At 41.1% G+C, this 14,640-nt stretch overlaps 1 protein-coding gene across 1 annotated transcript in view; it reads left to right on the forward strand.

Annotated features, from left to right (window-relative positions):
• Window positions 1-14,640, forward strand: part of ZNF618 (zinc finger protein 618) — a 107,500-nt gene that overhangs the window by 21,542 nt on the left and 71,318 nt on the right. Inside the window, exons 3-5 of the mRNA XM_085320084.1 lie at window positions 3,968-4,224; window positions 8,180-8,275; window positions 11,734-11,811. Coding sequence (XP_085176210.1) covers window positions 3,968-4,224; window positions 8,180-8,275; window positions 11,734-11,811 — 431 coding nt within the window. The remainder of the gene's footprint in view (window positions 1-3,967; window positions 4,225-8,179; window positions 8,276-11,733; window positions 11,812-14,640) is intronic.

Consider the following 14,640-nt stretch of genomic DNA (forward strand, 5'->3'; position numbering starts at 1 on the left):
TGTGTTTGTGTATATTTCTGAAAAAAAATCTTAATTTTAGAGTTCATGTGAAACTAGAGCTCCCATTTTACCACATTAGGGCTCCTTTCCCTGGGATATTAGCTGGATATTGGTCAGCATAGACCTCTTTGCTAGGTCACTGTGTCATGCTCAGCTTTGCACATGATACCAAGGTGCTCAGGTTGGGAGTGTTGTTGGAGGTTGTAGGTTTGCTTTCCTGATACATGCAATGGGTACATTTGCTTGGTTACATCCGCTGGCACATGCTTTCGTCTCTCCTAGAAAGTGTTATAAGACAGAGAAGGTGTCATCTGGTGTGGAAAAACTAGCAGTGCTGTGGTTGACTTTTTAGTTTTTGTTTTACTTTCTTTTTGAGAGGATCTGCAGGCTTTGTTCAGGGTTTCTGTGGTATGAACATCACAAATTATGCGGAAGACAGTTCCTAAAATATCTAGGGCAGGTGTCCTGCTATACACTGAGTATCTGCTCAGATTTACAAGCTATGGGGTATTGTGAGAGGGATAGTATTGCTTTTAATATTTGCAAGTTTATATTTCCTGTCCCACTGAGCAGATGATTCAACCAGGAAGTTACTTTCTTGGCAGAGGTGAATCTGGAAGGTTGGTGTGCATGAAGAGCGAAGTTTTTGAGGGTCTTATCAGTCTGGTCTAGTTAATTATGTATTCCTAGAGCTTGGGGCCACCAAGTTTGGCTGTTTGCATGTTTCAAGCCAATACGTATTTGTAGTAAGCCCAATAACCTGGGGTTAGTCGGATACAGATACTCTTGATTTGAAGACTTAAAAGGGTTCTCCTTGAGCACATTCTTTGGAAAATGGTTGTTCCATCAGTGGACCACCATCAGTGCTAATATTTTATGCCTCATTTCAACTGGTTTCAGCATCTGGTGATGAGCTCTTATTCTACTCTTCTCTGCCAAATTAAAGACATTATTTTCTCCCCATGAATATGATAATATGCTGCAATCAAATAATCTCTCAGTCTTGTTTTTGACACGATAAGTGAATTGGACTTGCTTTGGTCTCATAAGGTTATAAAATATCTTTTTCCACGTTCGAACCACTTCTGTGCCTCTCTTTTGCGGTCTCTCCAGCTTTTCTAATTTCCTTTTAAAAATGGAGGTGCTCGGTCTGTATGCAGTACACCAGGACTGGTTTCATCACTGTTTCATGTGGAGCGAATATGACCTCCTTATGCTCTCTTGCAGCTCTTGGGTATCAAGGAATTACAGTAGTCCTTTAGGTCAGAGCACGTCTCCATATAGTTGCAGAATGACCTGCCTGTCAGGTTACAGATTTGCACTCTGTTTCATGTTTGTGAGAACACTGTGTGTTCTTGGACATGTTTGACTGTACTAGAACTGCTGAACTTGCGCAGGCTCAGTTTACAGAGTAATCGGGATCAATCGACTTTGGTCTCCCTGTCACAATCGTTACTCTCTACCTTTCCCCCCCTTGGGTCACCTATAAATTTTAGCAGCAATGATCTTAAATCTAATTCCAGAGCATTAATAAAACTGCCCCAAATCAATCACTTCAGAAGCCCTATGGAAATACCTCTATTCTGTAGCAAGACTCACTGAAGATGGCATTTTGCCTTACATTGCACGGCCCATTGATCTCTTCATGCTGTGTACTGCTAGTATGTATCATGTCAGAATGTGACATGACGCAAAGCTACACGCCTTCCTAAGATCTTTTATGTTCTTACCAAACTCGTCAGCTCCTCAGAAAGTTGTATCCTCAGCCTCACTGCTAGTTAGCTTTTAATTCTGGATCACTTGGCTCCTGCATTGATGTTACGCTACTTTGACCAAGATTGGCAAGTACAGCTTGCTGTACCATCATTTGTCCTTCTTTTTAGGTAAAAAGCAAGGCTTTTACTGGCTGCTTTTACCTTGCTGCCTGTCAGTGAGAATATTACTGGGCCCATCAAGCAATGGGTCAGTGATTTATTTGTTTTGATCTTCCTCCTCTGTCCTCACCAAGGGAAGGATTCACCCCTTGTGGCTTTAGCTGCTGTGATCAATGCTTTGCATTTCACACTTTCTAGGTTTGATTGATTGCAATTGATCCCACCCTTTTCTGATTGCTGGATATTTTGTTCTTTCTCTTCTGACTGCTGCCTTTCCCTTAGCCTTAGAATGGACTTTTAGGCACATTGCCGTCTTGTGTGATTGATGGATCTTCTGGACGTTCAATAACATTACCATAAAGAACTTCCAATTTTAAAGCACATTTTCTCTGTCTTAATTCATCTTTCTCACTTGTAAAAGCCTGGTATGATTTTGGAAGCATGGGAGGCAGTATATGTGAGGAGGAAAAGAATGAGTGGGGAGGCAGGTCAAGGATAATTCTTTCTGTTTGGGGGCTATTAATTGTACATTTCATTCTATAATGAGAATGATGTGATGAAATAATAAAATATCTGGCAGTGTGATGTGACTGACCCACTTTGAAATAGCAACCATGTGTAGGAGGTTGTGCAGTAATTATTGCAGAAGATTGTCCTCTTCATTCATCTGTTCCTCTCATCCTYTCATCTCCATCCTCGCAGACTCACTTGCTGAACAGTTTCCCTTTGAGTTACAGCATCTTGATTTGTCTGCTAACTTCCTAAACCAGTATTAGAAGCCATTTCAGGAGTTAGTTTTCTAACGCTTCAATTTGCACTTTGTTCTACCACTCCATGATATTCCAAGCAGTCATTTCCAAGCAATTCTTTCCCTTTCACTATTCCCTGGTCTCGCAGTCTAATAACTCTTGTTAATAAGTCCTTTTTTAAAAAAACTTAATTTTGTCTGTTACTTCTGCTTATAATTTTGCAGGCACCTTCAGCTGTTGCCTGTGTTTACATGACTAAATAATCACAGACTCTTTATGAAACCTTTTCTATGTAGTCTGAACTATTCTTGCATGTTTCGTTCTTTTGATTTCTATACAGACTGAACCAGCTATTACTGTGTTTTTTGCATTGCATATCAAAATCTATGAATAGCCAGTCCAAAAAGCAGGCTGCCCATACTGGATGGGGGGATAGTACCTTTGGACAAGGAGCTACATTTTGACTGATTACCTAATATTCATCTGTCATGCTTTAAATCCCTCTGTCTTTTGCCACAGTATCACTTCTCTTAACAGATTGAATTTGCTCATGTTGTCTTGAAACTTTAAGATGTCCTGTTTCCTTCCTTCTGTTAAGGAATTTTGAATAGTTACTTATTTAGATTCTTTTCTCTGATGGATTTCCTAGCATTCTGTTTCCGAGATGAAACTATTTTCCTTAATCTGTTTCTGAATTCTCTGGAGCCTTGCTTTCCTCCCCTCATCTTTTCCTGCCCATCCCACTTTGTCTGTCATCTTGGAGATTTGTGTCTGTCCCTAACTTAATAACCTCCACAAATACCATAATCATTCTACTTACGATCTCCTTTTCGTCATCACTGTATTTGTTAATTAAGGCCAAGTGAATACCATAGGATGAGAGTTAGGTTGTTTGAAGGGTGGAAAGATAGGATGCAGGAGGAGTACAGAAGGGAAGTGACAACTCAAAATTGGAAATGTCAGAAGCATAGAAACATACATTGTTCCCCTTGGCCATATAGGCTAGTCTTGGCACAATATGTGATGTTAGGGCTACTGGAGTTGTGATCCTAGACCTGATGGGAACCGTGTGAAATTCTGTGTTCTTGTTTAATGATTCAGTCCATTTATGACTGTTGTTTGTGATGATTAAGGTTATTTTCATTACTAGCAAATAGTTTTATTACTTTTTTTCTGGTTGAATTTTAATTACTTGCTGCATATGACAAGACACACATACCACATCACGTACTCACTTTAAATAAATTGCATTAAGCAAAAGTACCTTTAATTAGGTCCTAGTGATTAAAAAGTGAGAGCCTAAAAGCAAGAATTTATGTTTTCTCCTCTTTTCCCCCCATTCAGGGAGTGCTTGAAGAGGAGCCCGAGGAGCCCGAAGGCAGAGGGCTCCGATTCTGTGACATCTCAGTCCTCACCCAGTGAAGAAGCTGGAATGATGACTGAGGTGAAAGTGAAAACAGAGGTACCAGATGACTATATTGAAGAGGTGATCTGGCAGGATGACACCAAAGATTCCAAGAAGAACATAAAAGATGGGCCAGGAGATGTGCCAGCAGAGATCTGTGTGGTCATAGGTGGGGTCCGCAATCAGCAGACACTCGGTAAGCTATGGGCTAACATGCCCCATCGGTTGGTTCCCTGTGTCCTTGGAGTGGGGAGAGAAATGAACCTCCAGAAAGCCCATTCCTGAAAGCTCAGCTCTGCCTGATGGGCCTGAGCTGAGTTTCACATCAATCTCTGACTCAGGGTTATTGACTGTTTCTTTAACTAGTGTTAATCTATCTGCATCTGGTCTAAAGACTCAATCAAGTTCAGGATAACTTTGGGGTAAAGACTCTTGGCTTCTTTTGACATACTAAATCACTTGTCCATCAGTCATATGCAAAATCCATGCGAAACTCAGAGTCAGTCACAGAGGATGAGAAAATCGGGAGGAAGGCTTGAGAAAAAGTTGAAATATTTTGAGGAAAGTAGAGACTTGAGAAAAAAGTTGAAATATTTTGAGGAAAGTAGGTACTTTCTGTGAATAATCAGATTTAGCTTAAAAACAGTTTTTTTCAGGTTGCTTTTTGTTTGTTTGTTTTTCTGATAACCAGTACCTTTGTGGGAAAACTTGAGAGTTTTAGCTGGCTGTCATATGCCACTTCCAAAATGGTCTTTCCTGTGGTCACTCTACCTCCAGCTGCAATAAGAAGAAGCAGGGTTTTTCTCTCTAAGCATAAAACTGTCCTCTCACTCCTGCTCCATGTGCCAGGGAAAGGGCTTTCTGCAGTATCCTGGAAGAGGCACCATCCTTGTTAATAGTGACTTCCATTGGCTCAAAGATGGAGCAAGCTCCCAACAGCAGTACAGTAAGTTGGAGACCCAAAGGCAGTTGTCAATATGAAGAAGAGGAAGCTGTTGGACCATGCTTTCTTTAAAGGTCTAGGAAGGAAACTAACTTGAGCTGCCCAGTATTGCTGCAGAGTTTTTGGCTTGATTGAGGGAGAGGAAAAAAGGGGGATACCATTTGGACTGATGTTCAGTTTTTCTCCTAGTTTTTGCTTGATCATTGTCCACACTGTTGGAAAGAAACCCTGGGGCTTGTCATTAGATGAGGGACTACTCTGGAAGCATCGTTGTCCTACCTGTCCTCCCTTCCCCAGCTAGGACAGCCACTAAGAAAGGCAGTTCATCCTTCAGGATGGGAAATAGCTGCTGTTTATGCAAGGTAAAAGTGTTTAGGGAAAGCCTAATAAATCTATAACTTATCTATAACAATCCATAAATCCAACTTAATATCATCTGGGAGGAAATAGTTTTGAGTATTTTCAAGGCCAATTGAAGGGACAGGGCACTTTTGTGCCTCCATAGGTCTTGAGAGGATGRTGCTGTGTGACAGTGCAGGCAACCCTGAAACAGAGGTGTCCCTAGCCCACCAGGACGGATAGGTGGAGAGATGGCTGTTGACTGGAGGCAGTAAGGAACTTCTGCTTCAACTGTGGTTACTAGCCTTTGGTGAAAGCAGCTGTGGAGCTGGTGTCTGTCATGTTGAGCCCCTTTAGCCCTGTGGCAGCTGGATGTGCAGCAGCAGCTAGTCCATAAATGATATCCCCAGAGAATGATGGTTTCTAATTAAAGTTGACTATGCGGTTGCCCGAAGTGGGAAATRGGCAGCAGGCAAACTTTTTGCTGTTGACCAACTTGGAAGTACACTATAATGTTRTACCTACAGAAGTCATGGCACTGGGAACCATCTGGGGGTGAGCAGGGAAGAGGTTCAGCATGTAGGCATTGTGGCTGGTGAGGGAGAGGGGTAAAGAGTTACTTACTAGTTAATAAGTGCTTGTTTGAAGCAATAAAAGTAGACTGGAGAACTTCTAGCTGGAAGTGCCTCTCCAAATTAAATGTGCATCATATTTGTTATTTTATAGCCTAGCACTGGATTTCTTTAAAGGCAACTTGATCTTGAGGGAATTGGTGGTTAGCATCTGATTCTTTTTTGAAAAGAGTCCTTCAAGTGCCTCTGTTCATCCAGCCATCCATATACTTGTTTGTTGGGGAGGTGGGTCTGAATAACTTTTCTATTTGGCCACCTAATGCTATGTTCTATGTGGATGGACCATAGCGCCCAGATATCAGTTCTTCATGGTTTCTTGATCTGGCTCCTAGTTAATTATTCTGGTACCCTCTCTTCACAGAAACCATAAACGGGCAGTATTTCCATAGTTGCAGACATCTGCCTAACTTCCAGTAGGAATGTCCCGTGCCTGCTGCTTCTCTGGCAATTTCTGCCGCTGCTCTTAAGCAGCCCAAGATTGCTAACAGCTGAAGACCCTGCTACTTCCTACCTCTGGAGCAAAGATTTCATGTTCTCTGCTGCTGCTTGCTAGTGTTTCCGAATTTTCTTTCTGAAGCCTTTACTGTGAAGTGATCCAGTAGCCTTGCATCTAAATCACTTCAACAGTGAAGCAAAGCAAGGCTTTTGTAGGATTTTATTCCCCTTCATCAGGGAGGTTGAGATTTGAAGTGCTGAAAATGGTTATTTTTTATAGTACGTTGCGGTGTAGGATGAAGTAAATGAATCCATCTCCCTTGTATGTCCATGCAAGCCCCCCAGACATCACTTTTCATAATGGGATGGGGGATTGCCAGCTGCACAGGGGGTGTTGCCTGAGCTGGGGCTACAGTGTCACAGGCTTCAAAGCACATATGGTTCCAAGTGACAGACAATTTTCCTAAGGAACTGAACTTCATGACTTGGCTGAAATATGCCTTAGAAGATTTTACTTTCTTTTTGGAGTCACACTTATATGGAAGCATTCTATGTTTATATTTTTAGTTATTACCGTAAGGAAAGTAAGAGTTTCCCAGCTTGGTTGCTGTTACTCACATTAATGTTTTCATCAAATTAGGCCTGGTGTATGCTGCTTCCTATTTGGTTTCAGGCTTCGGTGTCTCTCTCTGAACTTTGGACTACTCAGAACTTTCTATCCAGTCTGTTTGGAGCAGCCCAAACCCCACAATGGATCAAAGCAGATGYAGCAGAGTGGGATGTGCAGTGGCAGCAGCTGCAGTCCCCTAGCTTGAAGAGCCACTGCTGATGTGTTTGTGGTTGTAGCCCACTTCCTTTTTGTCTGCTTTTCCGCAGAAGTCTTTCAAGCCCCATGGGGTCCCCCTTTGGGCATCCCAAGCAAAGAAAGCCAACAGAGAAGTTGGCTCTAACTTTGGGTCTGCTCAACWGCTGACTGATAACTGACACTGCGGATCCTGCATTCTTCCCTGTCCGCAGACCAGCCTAAGTGATCCTGCCTTGTCTTCATGTCTCACAGTTGGTACGTCACTGGCAATGCACAGCTCAGAGATGCAGTTTCCTGTTTGTTTTTTCTTGCCAGCTTCATATGCTGGTCTTGGGCCAGGGTCATTTGAATAGTTCCACCACATTAACATGTATCAGGGCAAAAGGGCAGAGAAGTCCACCATGAAACTATCTAGAAAGGAAAGGAAAAAAAATGATTTTTTATATCATCGATAAGAGAACAGGGGAAGAGATTACTTGCCTAGTGTGAGTCCTCTTGTAACACTGGGAATACCTTCTGGTCACTATTTGTGTTTTGGAGGACAGAGATATCTGAGAGTTGATCAAGAGGAATTTTATACAAGACTATTTAAACTTGCAATCCAGGCCATGATTTACTGGGAGAAATATTTTTGAGAGAATTTTTCAAGTAATGCATTAAATCAGAAATGTTATTGAGACAAAGTGAAGAGTGAATCCTACTGCTTTGAGACTATCAAGCTAGCTGGTACATACTTGATTCATGTTATAATGCTGATGTCTCAGTTACTGAGCTGCTTGGCATTCTTAATTCACAAGCACTTTGGAATCTCCCTAGTTATACTAAATGAAACAGTACTGCAAAAGCCTTAAGACACTTTTTGAGGCCTCTGCTATCTTGCAGCCAGGCCACAGGGACAGATGGGTCTTGGATATTTTTAATAGGCTTCAGCCATCATTATCTTTTGGAAATGCACCCACTTTAAGGGCTCTTTTCTGATTTTTTTTGCACAATTTAGATGGAAAAGCAGTGGAACGTGGCTCTCCAGTTGGAATTACACGAAATCGATATTCAGGGACCTGGATTTTTGACCATGCATTGAGATACACATCCGGTATGTGATAGAAGGGTTTGAAAGTCTAACCAGGGATTGGAGAGCAAGGGCAAGCTCTGGAAGCAACGGGTGTGTTGCACAAATTCCTACTGCAAGGCTCAATAAAAGCCTGGCAAGACTAAATGCACTAACTAACCAAAACCCTCCCCCACGTCCCCTGTTCCTACGAACAGCTTTAACCTGCATGACACATCCTGATGTGGACAAAGGCCAAAATAAACCATGACTACAGTGGCAGTGTCCAGTGCAACACAGGCATGTTTTTTTGAGGCCTTTTAACGTGGGGATGTCTTTTTCTTCAYTTCATCCTTCCTCCTCTTCAATAACACATTTTTTGGACAAGTCATCCCTTCTTTCTCTAATGCTAGGATCTATGTCTCTGCCTCTCAATCTGACGGTGTGCTGAGTGCACAGTTTTTGTCCTTGAGTTGGCTCTTGATGCCTGGAGGACTCTGGCACTGTAATGCACTTCCCTCATAACCTTCGCAAAGTAGGCTGTCTTCATGGTGTAGTGCTCTACTTTTTGTGCATAGGAGGTGGGTAGAGATGACCCCTCAAAGAATGTGTCCCAGTTCGATTTGAGACCTAGGTGCTGAGGGAGATCCTCACAAAGCACCGATCATGGGATGGTCTGGTCCTCAACCTGCCATCGGTTCCTGCCCTCGCTTTCCAGACGGAGCCCTTTGCATGACGGGCTGCAGTGCTGGTCTGGGTTCATAGTTGAGGGGGAAGGCATCGTGAAGCCACTTGTACAGGTTACGTTGTTTTTGAAGAACTACTGCACGACCAAATGCATTCATGTGTTACAAACGATCTCCAGAGGAAGGGAGGAGTATAAGAAAGAAACATGGGGAAAAAATCGGACTAGAGCACCTCATTGGTTTCCAGTTGTTTTCTCAGTGGTCTGTGTGCATGCAGAGTTGTTGGGGAGCATGGCAGTTGTTTTTTTGCTGTTGGTACAGCCGAACACAACATAACTGGTTGGTAGGGCCCAAGTTTTTGTAAGTATGCTTGTCTTCACACAGTATAGCTGTGCTGGCTTTTGGACTCCAGTTTGGAATAGTTTTGAGAAAATAATTTTGGAGGCTGGTGATGAACATAATTGATCATTGAGCATGGAAAACGAGATCTGACAGATACTGTTGACCTGCTGATGTCCAGAATTTTGCTTAGAAAAACCTGTACGGAATGACTATGGATGGTGATTGTCCCATATATATATATTTATATACATAAAATGCAACTACTTATCATAATTAAAAGGCTGTGGAGCAAATCAAGATATAGTCAACTGACTGTAATAGCAGTATGTTGGAGTATCTTTTGGGTGTGTGCTCATGTGTGTAGTGAATTATACCATAGTCTATTTCAGCATCAGTGACAAGGAGGAATTAGGGAGGAATATCCCCATACACCAGTACAGGCTGGGGGCTGACCTGCTGGAAAGCAGCTCTGYGGAGAAGRACCTGGGAGTTCTGGTGGACAGCAAGTTAACCATGAGCCAGCAGTGTGCCCTTGTGGCCAGGAAGGCCAGTGGTCTCCTGGGGTGCATTAGGAAGAATGTTGCCAGCAGGTCAAGGGAGGTGATCCTTCGCCTCTACTCAGGGCTGGTGAGGCCACATCTGGAGTACTGTGTCCAGTTCAGAGCTCCCCAGTAGAAGAGAGATATGGAGCTACTGGAGAGAGTCCAGCGTAGGGCTGCAAAGATGATCAGAGGGCTGGAGCATCTGCCTTATGAGGAACGGCTGTGAGAACTGGGCCTGTTTAGCCTGAGGAAGAGAAGACTGACGGGGGATCTTATCAGTATACAAGTACCTCAAGGGAGGGTGTCAAGGAGAAGGGGCCAGACTCTTTTCAGTGGTGCCCAGCAACAGGGCAAGAGGCAGTGGGGCAGAAACTGAACAACAGGAAGTTCCACCTGAATATGAGGTAAAACTTCTTTATTGTGAGAGTGACAGAGGACTGGAAGATGTTGCCCAGAGAGACTGTGGAGTCTCCTTCTGAATATCTGGAGATACTCAAAACCTGCCTGGATGCGATCCTGTCTAATGTGCTGTAGGTAACCCTGCTTGAGCGGAAAGGTTGGTCTAGATGGTCTCTAGAGGTCCCTTCCAACCTCAACCATTCTGTGGTTCTGTGACAAAGTAGTTGTCCAAGCTCAGAAGACAGTCCCAAGTGATGCTAATGATGATTAGGGAACTCAGCACTTCTATGAGCTGGAGAGAAGGTGATTTTCTTCCCAAGCTGTAAGCAATAGCACATGGGAAGGGAAACAAAGAAAGGAGTGTAGTATATTCAGAAAGCATGGCCGGTTTTGTTCTTGGAAAGACCTCGCTCTTGAGTACCACTGGTAAGTACTATTGTAAAATGATGTTTGGGATTTGTGGGGATGTGTATGTGAATGCTCTGCTTTTGGTTGTGACTCATCCCTGAGTTTTACTGTTTTGCATGATCAGTAAAAGACTGTTTCAAGGTTGCATACAGAAGTGTTCATGGAAATCAAATGCTATATTCACACAGAATAATACCCAGACCTTCGTTCTCCCACTTTCTCTTCCAGGAAGTGCTACTCTTGCCCTACCGGAAAGCTGTCATAAGATCGTACTGTCCTAGGTCATACGATTGCTAAATGCAATATATTTTGCAAGTGAGAACTTGAATGGCCAATTTTAGMCAGTTCACGAAGTTGGTGTGTGTATGAGTGTGTGTAGCGAGGGGAAAGTTGAATAAACTTAACAAATCTGAGGAAATTTTGGTCTGCCTGTCCAATAAGCAGGCTAAATTCATTGCATAATTTCATCATTACAAATTGTTCTCCCAGCCTTGTTTCTCTGGTTTCATTATAAATGACTGTTTGCAGATGTGTGTTTTCTGGAATTAGATACGTAAATTGAGAAGAGAGACTATTGTGATCATATGATTTTACTTACAAAGGTCAAAATTTCTATTTGTATCTATTTGGTTTCCTCTATGTGGATATTTAACAAATCTCTGTGGGTTTCTTGAGAAATTTGTACATTGTGCATTTCTTGTGAAATTTTGAAAACTRCTTGCCTGAGGATAAAATACTGCCTTCTTTTTTCAACAGAGAAGCTTTTTCCCATATACTAGAAACTTACTGAAAAGTAATTCAAGGTTATTTCTGTTCATAGGAAATATTAGTCATTATTATAAAATTATAAGTCTGGCTATTTTGAGAGTGAGCCTTTCATGTTAAGAAAGTTATAAAGATATACTGTAAATGTAAGTTCAGGGTAATATGCCAAGGAATCTTAAATTAGGCTGAAAAAAGAATTGAGTCTGGGATAGTGATTTCCTGCATTTATCTCCATGAACCTTCCAAAAATTACTTTGCTGCAAACTGCATTCTTTTGTCCCCAGTTTACGGATAAGTATGTGGTGAGGCTGTTTTTCCTGATCTAATATGGTGATGTATGCTTTTCTGTCTTCTTTTTCAGGGTCTTATGAGTGTGGAATATGTGGGAAGAAATACAAGTATTACAACTGTTTCCAGACTCATGTGCGAGCGCATAGAGGTATCTCTCCTGCTCAAACTTTGGGAATCCTGGGGTAACATTCAGGCTCAGGAAATATTTTTTGGGAAGGCCTTGAGGATTGCTCTGCTGCTGCTCTTTCCATCACTGTAACGTATCTTCCGGAYGGCCAATTCTTAGGATAAACTTTGTGGCTATGTAAACTTTGTGACTCTCTAGCAATATTCCTTCTGAAGTCAGTACCAGCTATTGCATTCAGTGCAATTCAGTAAGATTGCTCTAATGCTTATTGCAGGGGCTCTTTGAGACCATTACTGTGTGTTGGGGGAGCTGCAAATGAAAAATTTCTCCAGCAAATACAATTGTATGTCAGCAGCCTAGTTACTGCAGCAGTGGTAGGCATCTGCCCAAGGTGCCCCTTGCACTCCTCCACATTTGGATATTTTAATCCATCCTTCTTACCTCTGTGTATAGGGTGGGGGTGATGGACTGAAACAAATGGTTCAAACAAAACACAGGGCTGTGGGTGTGTTCCTACGTTTCCACAGGGCTGTTTTTCTTAGAAAAGGATTATTCACGGGTAAGATGTGAAGTGCAAATGGTTGTTACTAAGTACTTACCGAGACCCATAATATGGGGTTGCTAAATTGCTTACCTTGCTTTATTTTGGCAGTGGTATGCTGTTGTATTTTCATGTTTAAAATCAAAATGATACTTGAAATCACCCCAGTACCCATTCTTTTAACTGAGGTCACTTTCCAAATGTATTGTTTGTATGAGATTTYTCATGCTTTGTCAGAAGTGACTTTTATTTGAATTATCTATAAAACCAGCCCATTTCAAGCCACTTAATTGCAGAAATGGGGAAGTTTTGCCTGGCTGTTCTCTACAATTAGCATAATTTGGAGAAATACGAATCTGAAATAACAGAGTAATAGGGACTTGAAACTTGCTCATGAGCCTTTCAGTATTTTTATTTTCTTTTGCCTGAGTTTGAAGCATGTGTGTCAGATTTGTAGAAGTATCTGCTTAAACTCCTCATTTGCAAATAGCATTATCAGCACACATGTTCTTTAATATAACAATTGATTGGAATGTCTAAAAGAGCCTAAGGGAATCTCCCAGTGAAAGCTTTGAAAATCCAGGAGTAAGACACAGTGAATGCTAATGCAATAATAAGTCTAAACATTTAAAATCTCAGAAGTGAGCAAATGCATAGCTGAAAAGTGAACTTGTATTCCTAAATTCTCACAGTTCTGCACCAGTCTCATGATACACCCTTTAATGATATGATTGCATATTTCTCAGGTGCTGTTYAATATCATAGAGCTGCTTTTGTATCCTTAGATACATGCAGAATTGTTTTTTGATATCTTATTTTCCTTTCTAAATACCAACAAACTTCCTAGAAGTCCTTTGAATAAGGTGCTGCTACAAAGTAGCTGTACTCTGCAGTTGAAGCAAAAATTCATAAAATAGTAAGCAACATTTGCTGACATACAGAAGGCTTTAGTATTGCATTACAGCATTGCAATAATTTTGCAATAATAATTGAAATATTTAGATTTGAGACAAAGATTGCTTTTAATTTACTTCTCTCTACTAAGACTTATGAGAGCCTTATTTCAGCTGGAATTTGTAGGAGCTACATTAAATACAACTAATCAATTATGAGGTCACTTGCAGTGTGTGTCCTAATTTTTTTTACTTCTATATATATTTATCTTTTGATCATAAAATCAAACTGTATCAAATGATCTGGATGAATTCATGATGCAGTGACACGTGTACCACTGATATCCATAGTTTTCTCATGATCTTAGTGGAAACATGACTTTACCTTTTGCACTAAAGCCTTTTTAATGTGTAGTAACAGAAGAAGGAAATTTTAAAAATTTTAAATGTGGAAATTTATTAGCAATTTTCAGTTTAATCAAAGAGAAGCACAATATATATATATGCGAAACTAAGAAAATGTTTATTTACATTGCTGTAAATTGATGTGTGTAGTAGTAACATTTAAAGTGCATTTAAATTGCCTTAAGAGAATAAAAATCAAAATGAGATATATATTTATGTACACTAGTCAGCAAGAAACCAAAATGAAAACTTGATGCGGCACTGTAAATGCGATTCTCCCAGAAGGAGAATGTGAGGTACCAGAGCTCAGAAGTGTACCTGTCTGTTACTGAATATGTATGTAATGTATAGGTTTTTTAAAAKAAAATATTATATAGAGGCAAGCCCAATATTATATTTTCCAGTGAGAATTATATATTGGCCTGTATCAGTAGCAACACTGAAAATAGTAAGACTTAATTTTTTTAAATGTTTTTATTGCAACATGTATCTAAGGTTTTATATAGAAAAAGCACCTGGTATTGTACCACCATAACAAGTGTGAGATAAGCTTGTAGTTACACATACACTGAAGCTGTGATTCTTCTCTTCGCATTTGCTCTCTTTGTATCTGCAGTCCATGTCTTGGATAAAACCCTGACCCACTAGCAAGCCAGCTCTCCTGGATTTGCTTGTCCTTGAAACACTGAAAATTGAGMTTCCTTGGCTCCTTGGCATGCAACTCCCTTGGAAAGTTGCATGCACTTTCCAGCTGCCAGTAATTCAGATCCTCAACCTTTCAGTCATTTYTTTTTGGCTGGGCCAGGAAGGAGCCATAGCAGTGACAAGACATAGGCTTTTTTTTTTTTTTTTTCTTTGCCTGCTGCTTTTTCTGAGCATCAGATGCTCTTTCCCCAAAGTCTAGGCCACCAACTGGTCCTGGGTTAAACTCACCAGGTTAACATCAGAGTAGCTGGAGCAAACTCAGGCACGTTTTTCCTCTCCTCAGGTTCTTTCTTCTGATGATTTTTG

This window comes from Rhea americana, unplaced genomic scaffold (genome assembly GCF_003343005.1).
Source record: "Rhea americana isolate MKP2758 unplaced genomic scaffold, rheAme1 scaffold_61, whole genome shotgun sequence".
NCBI lineage: Eukaryota > Metazoa > Chordata > Aves > Rheiformes > Rheidae > Rhea > Rhea americana.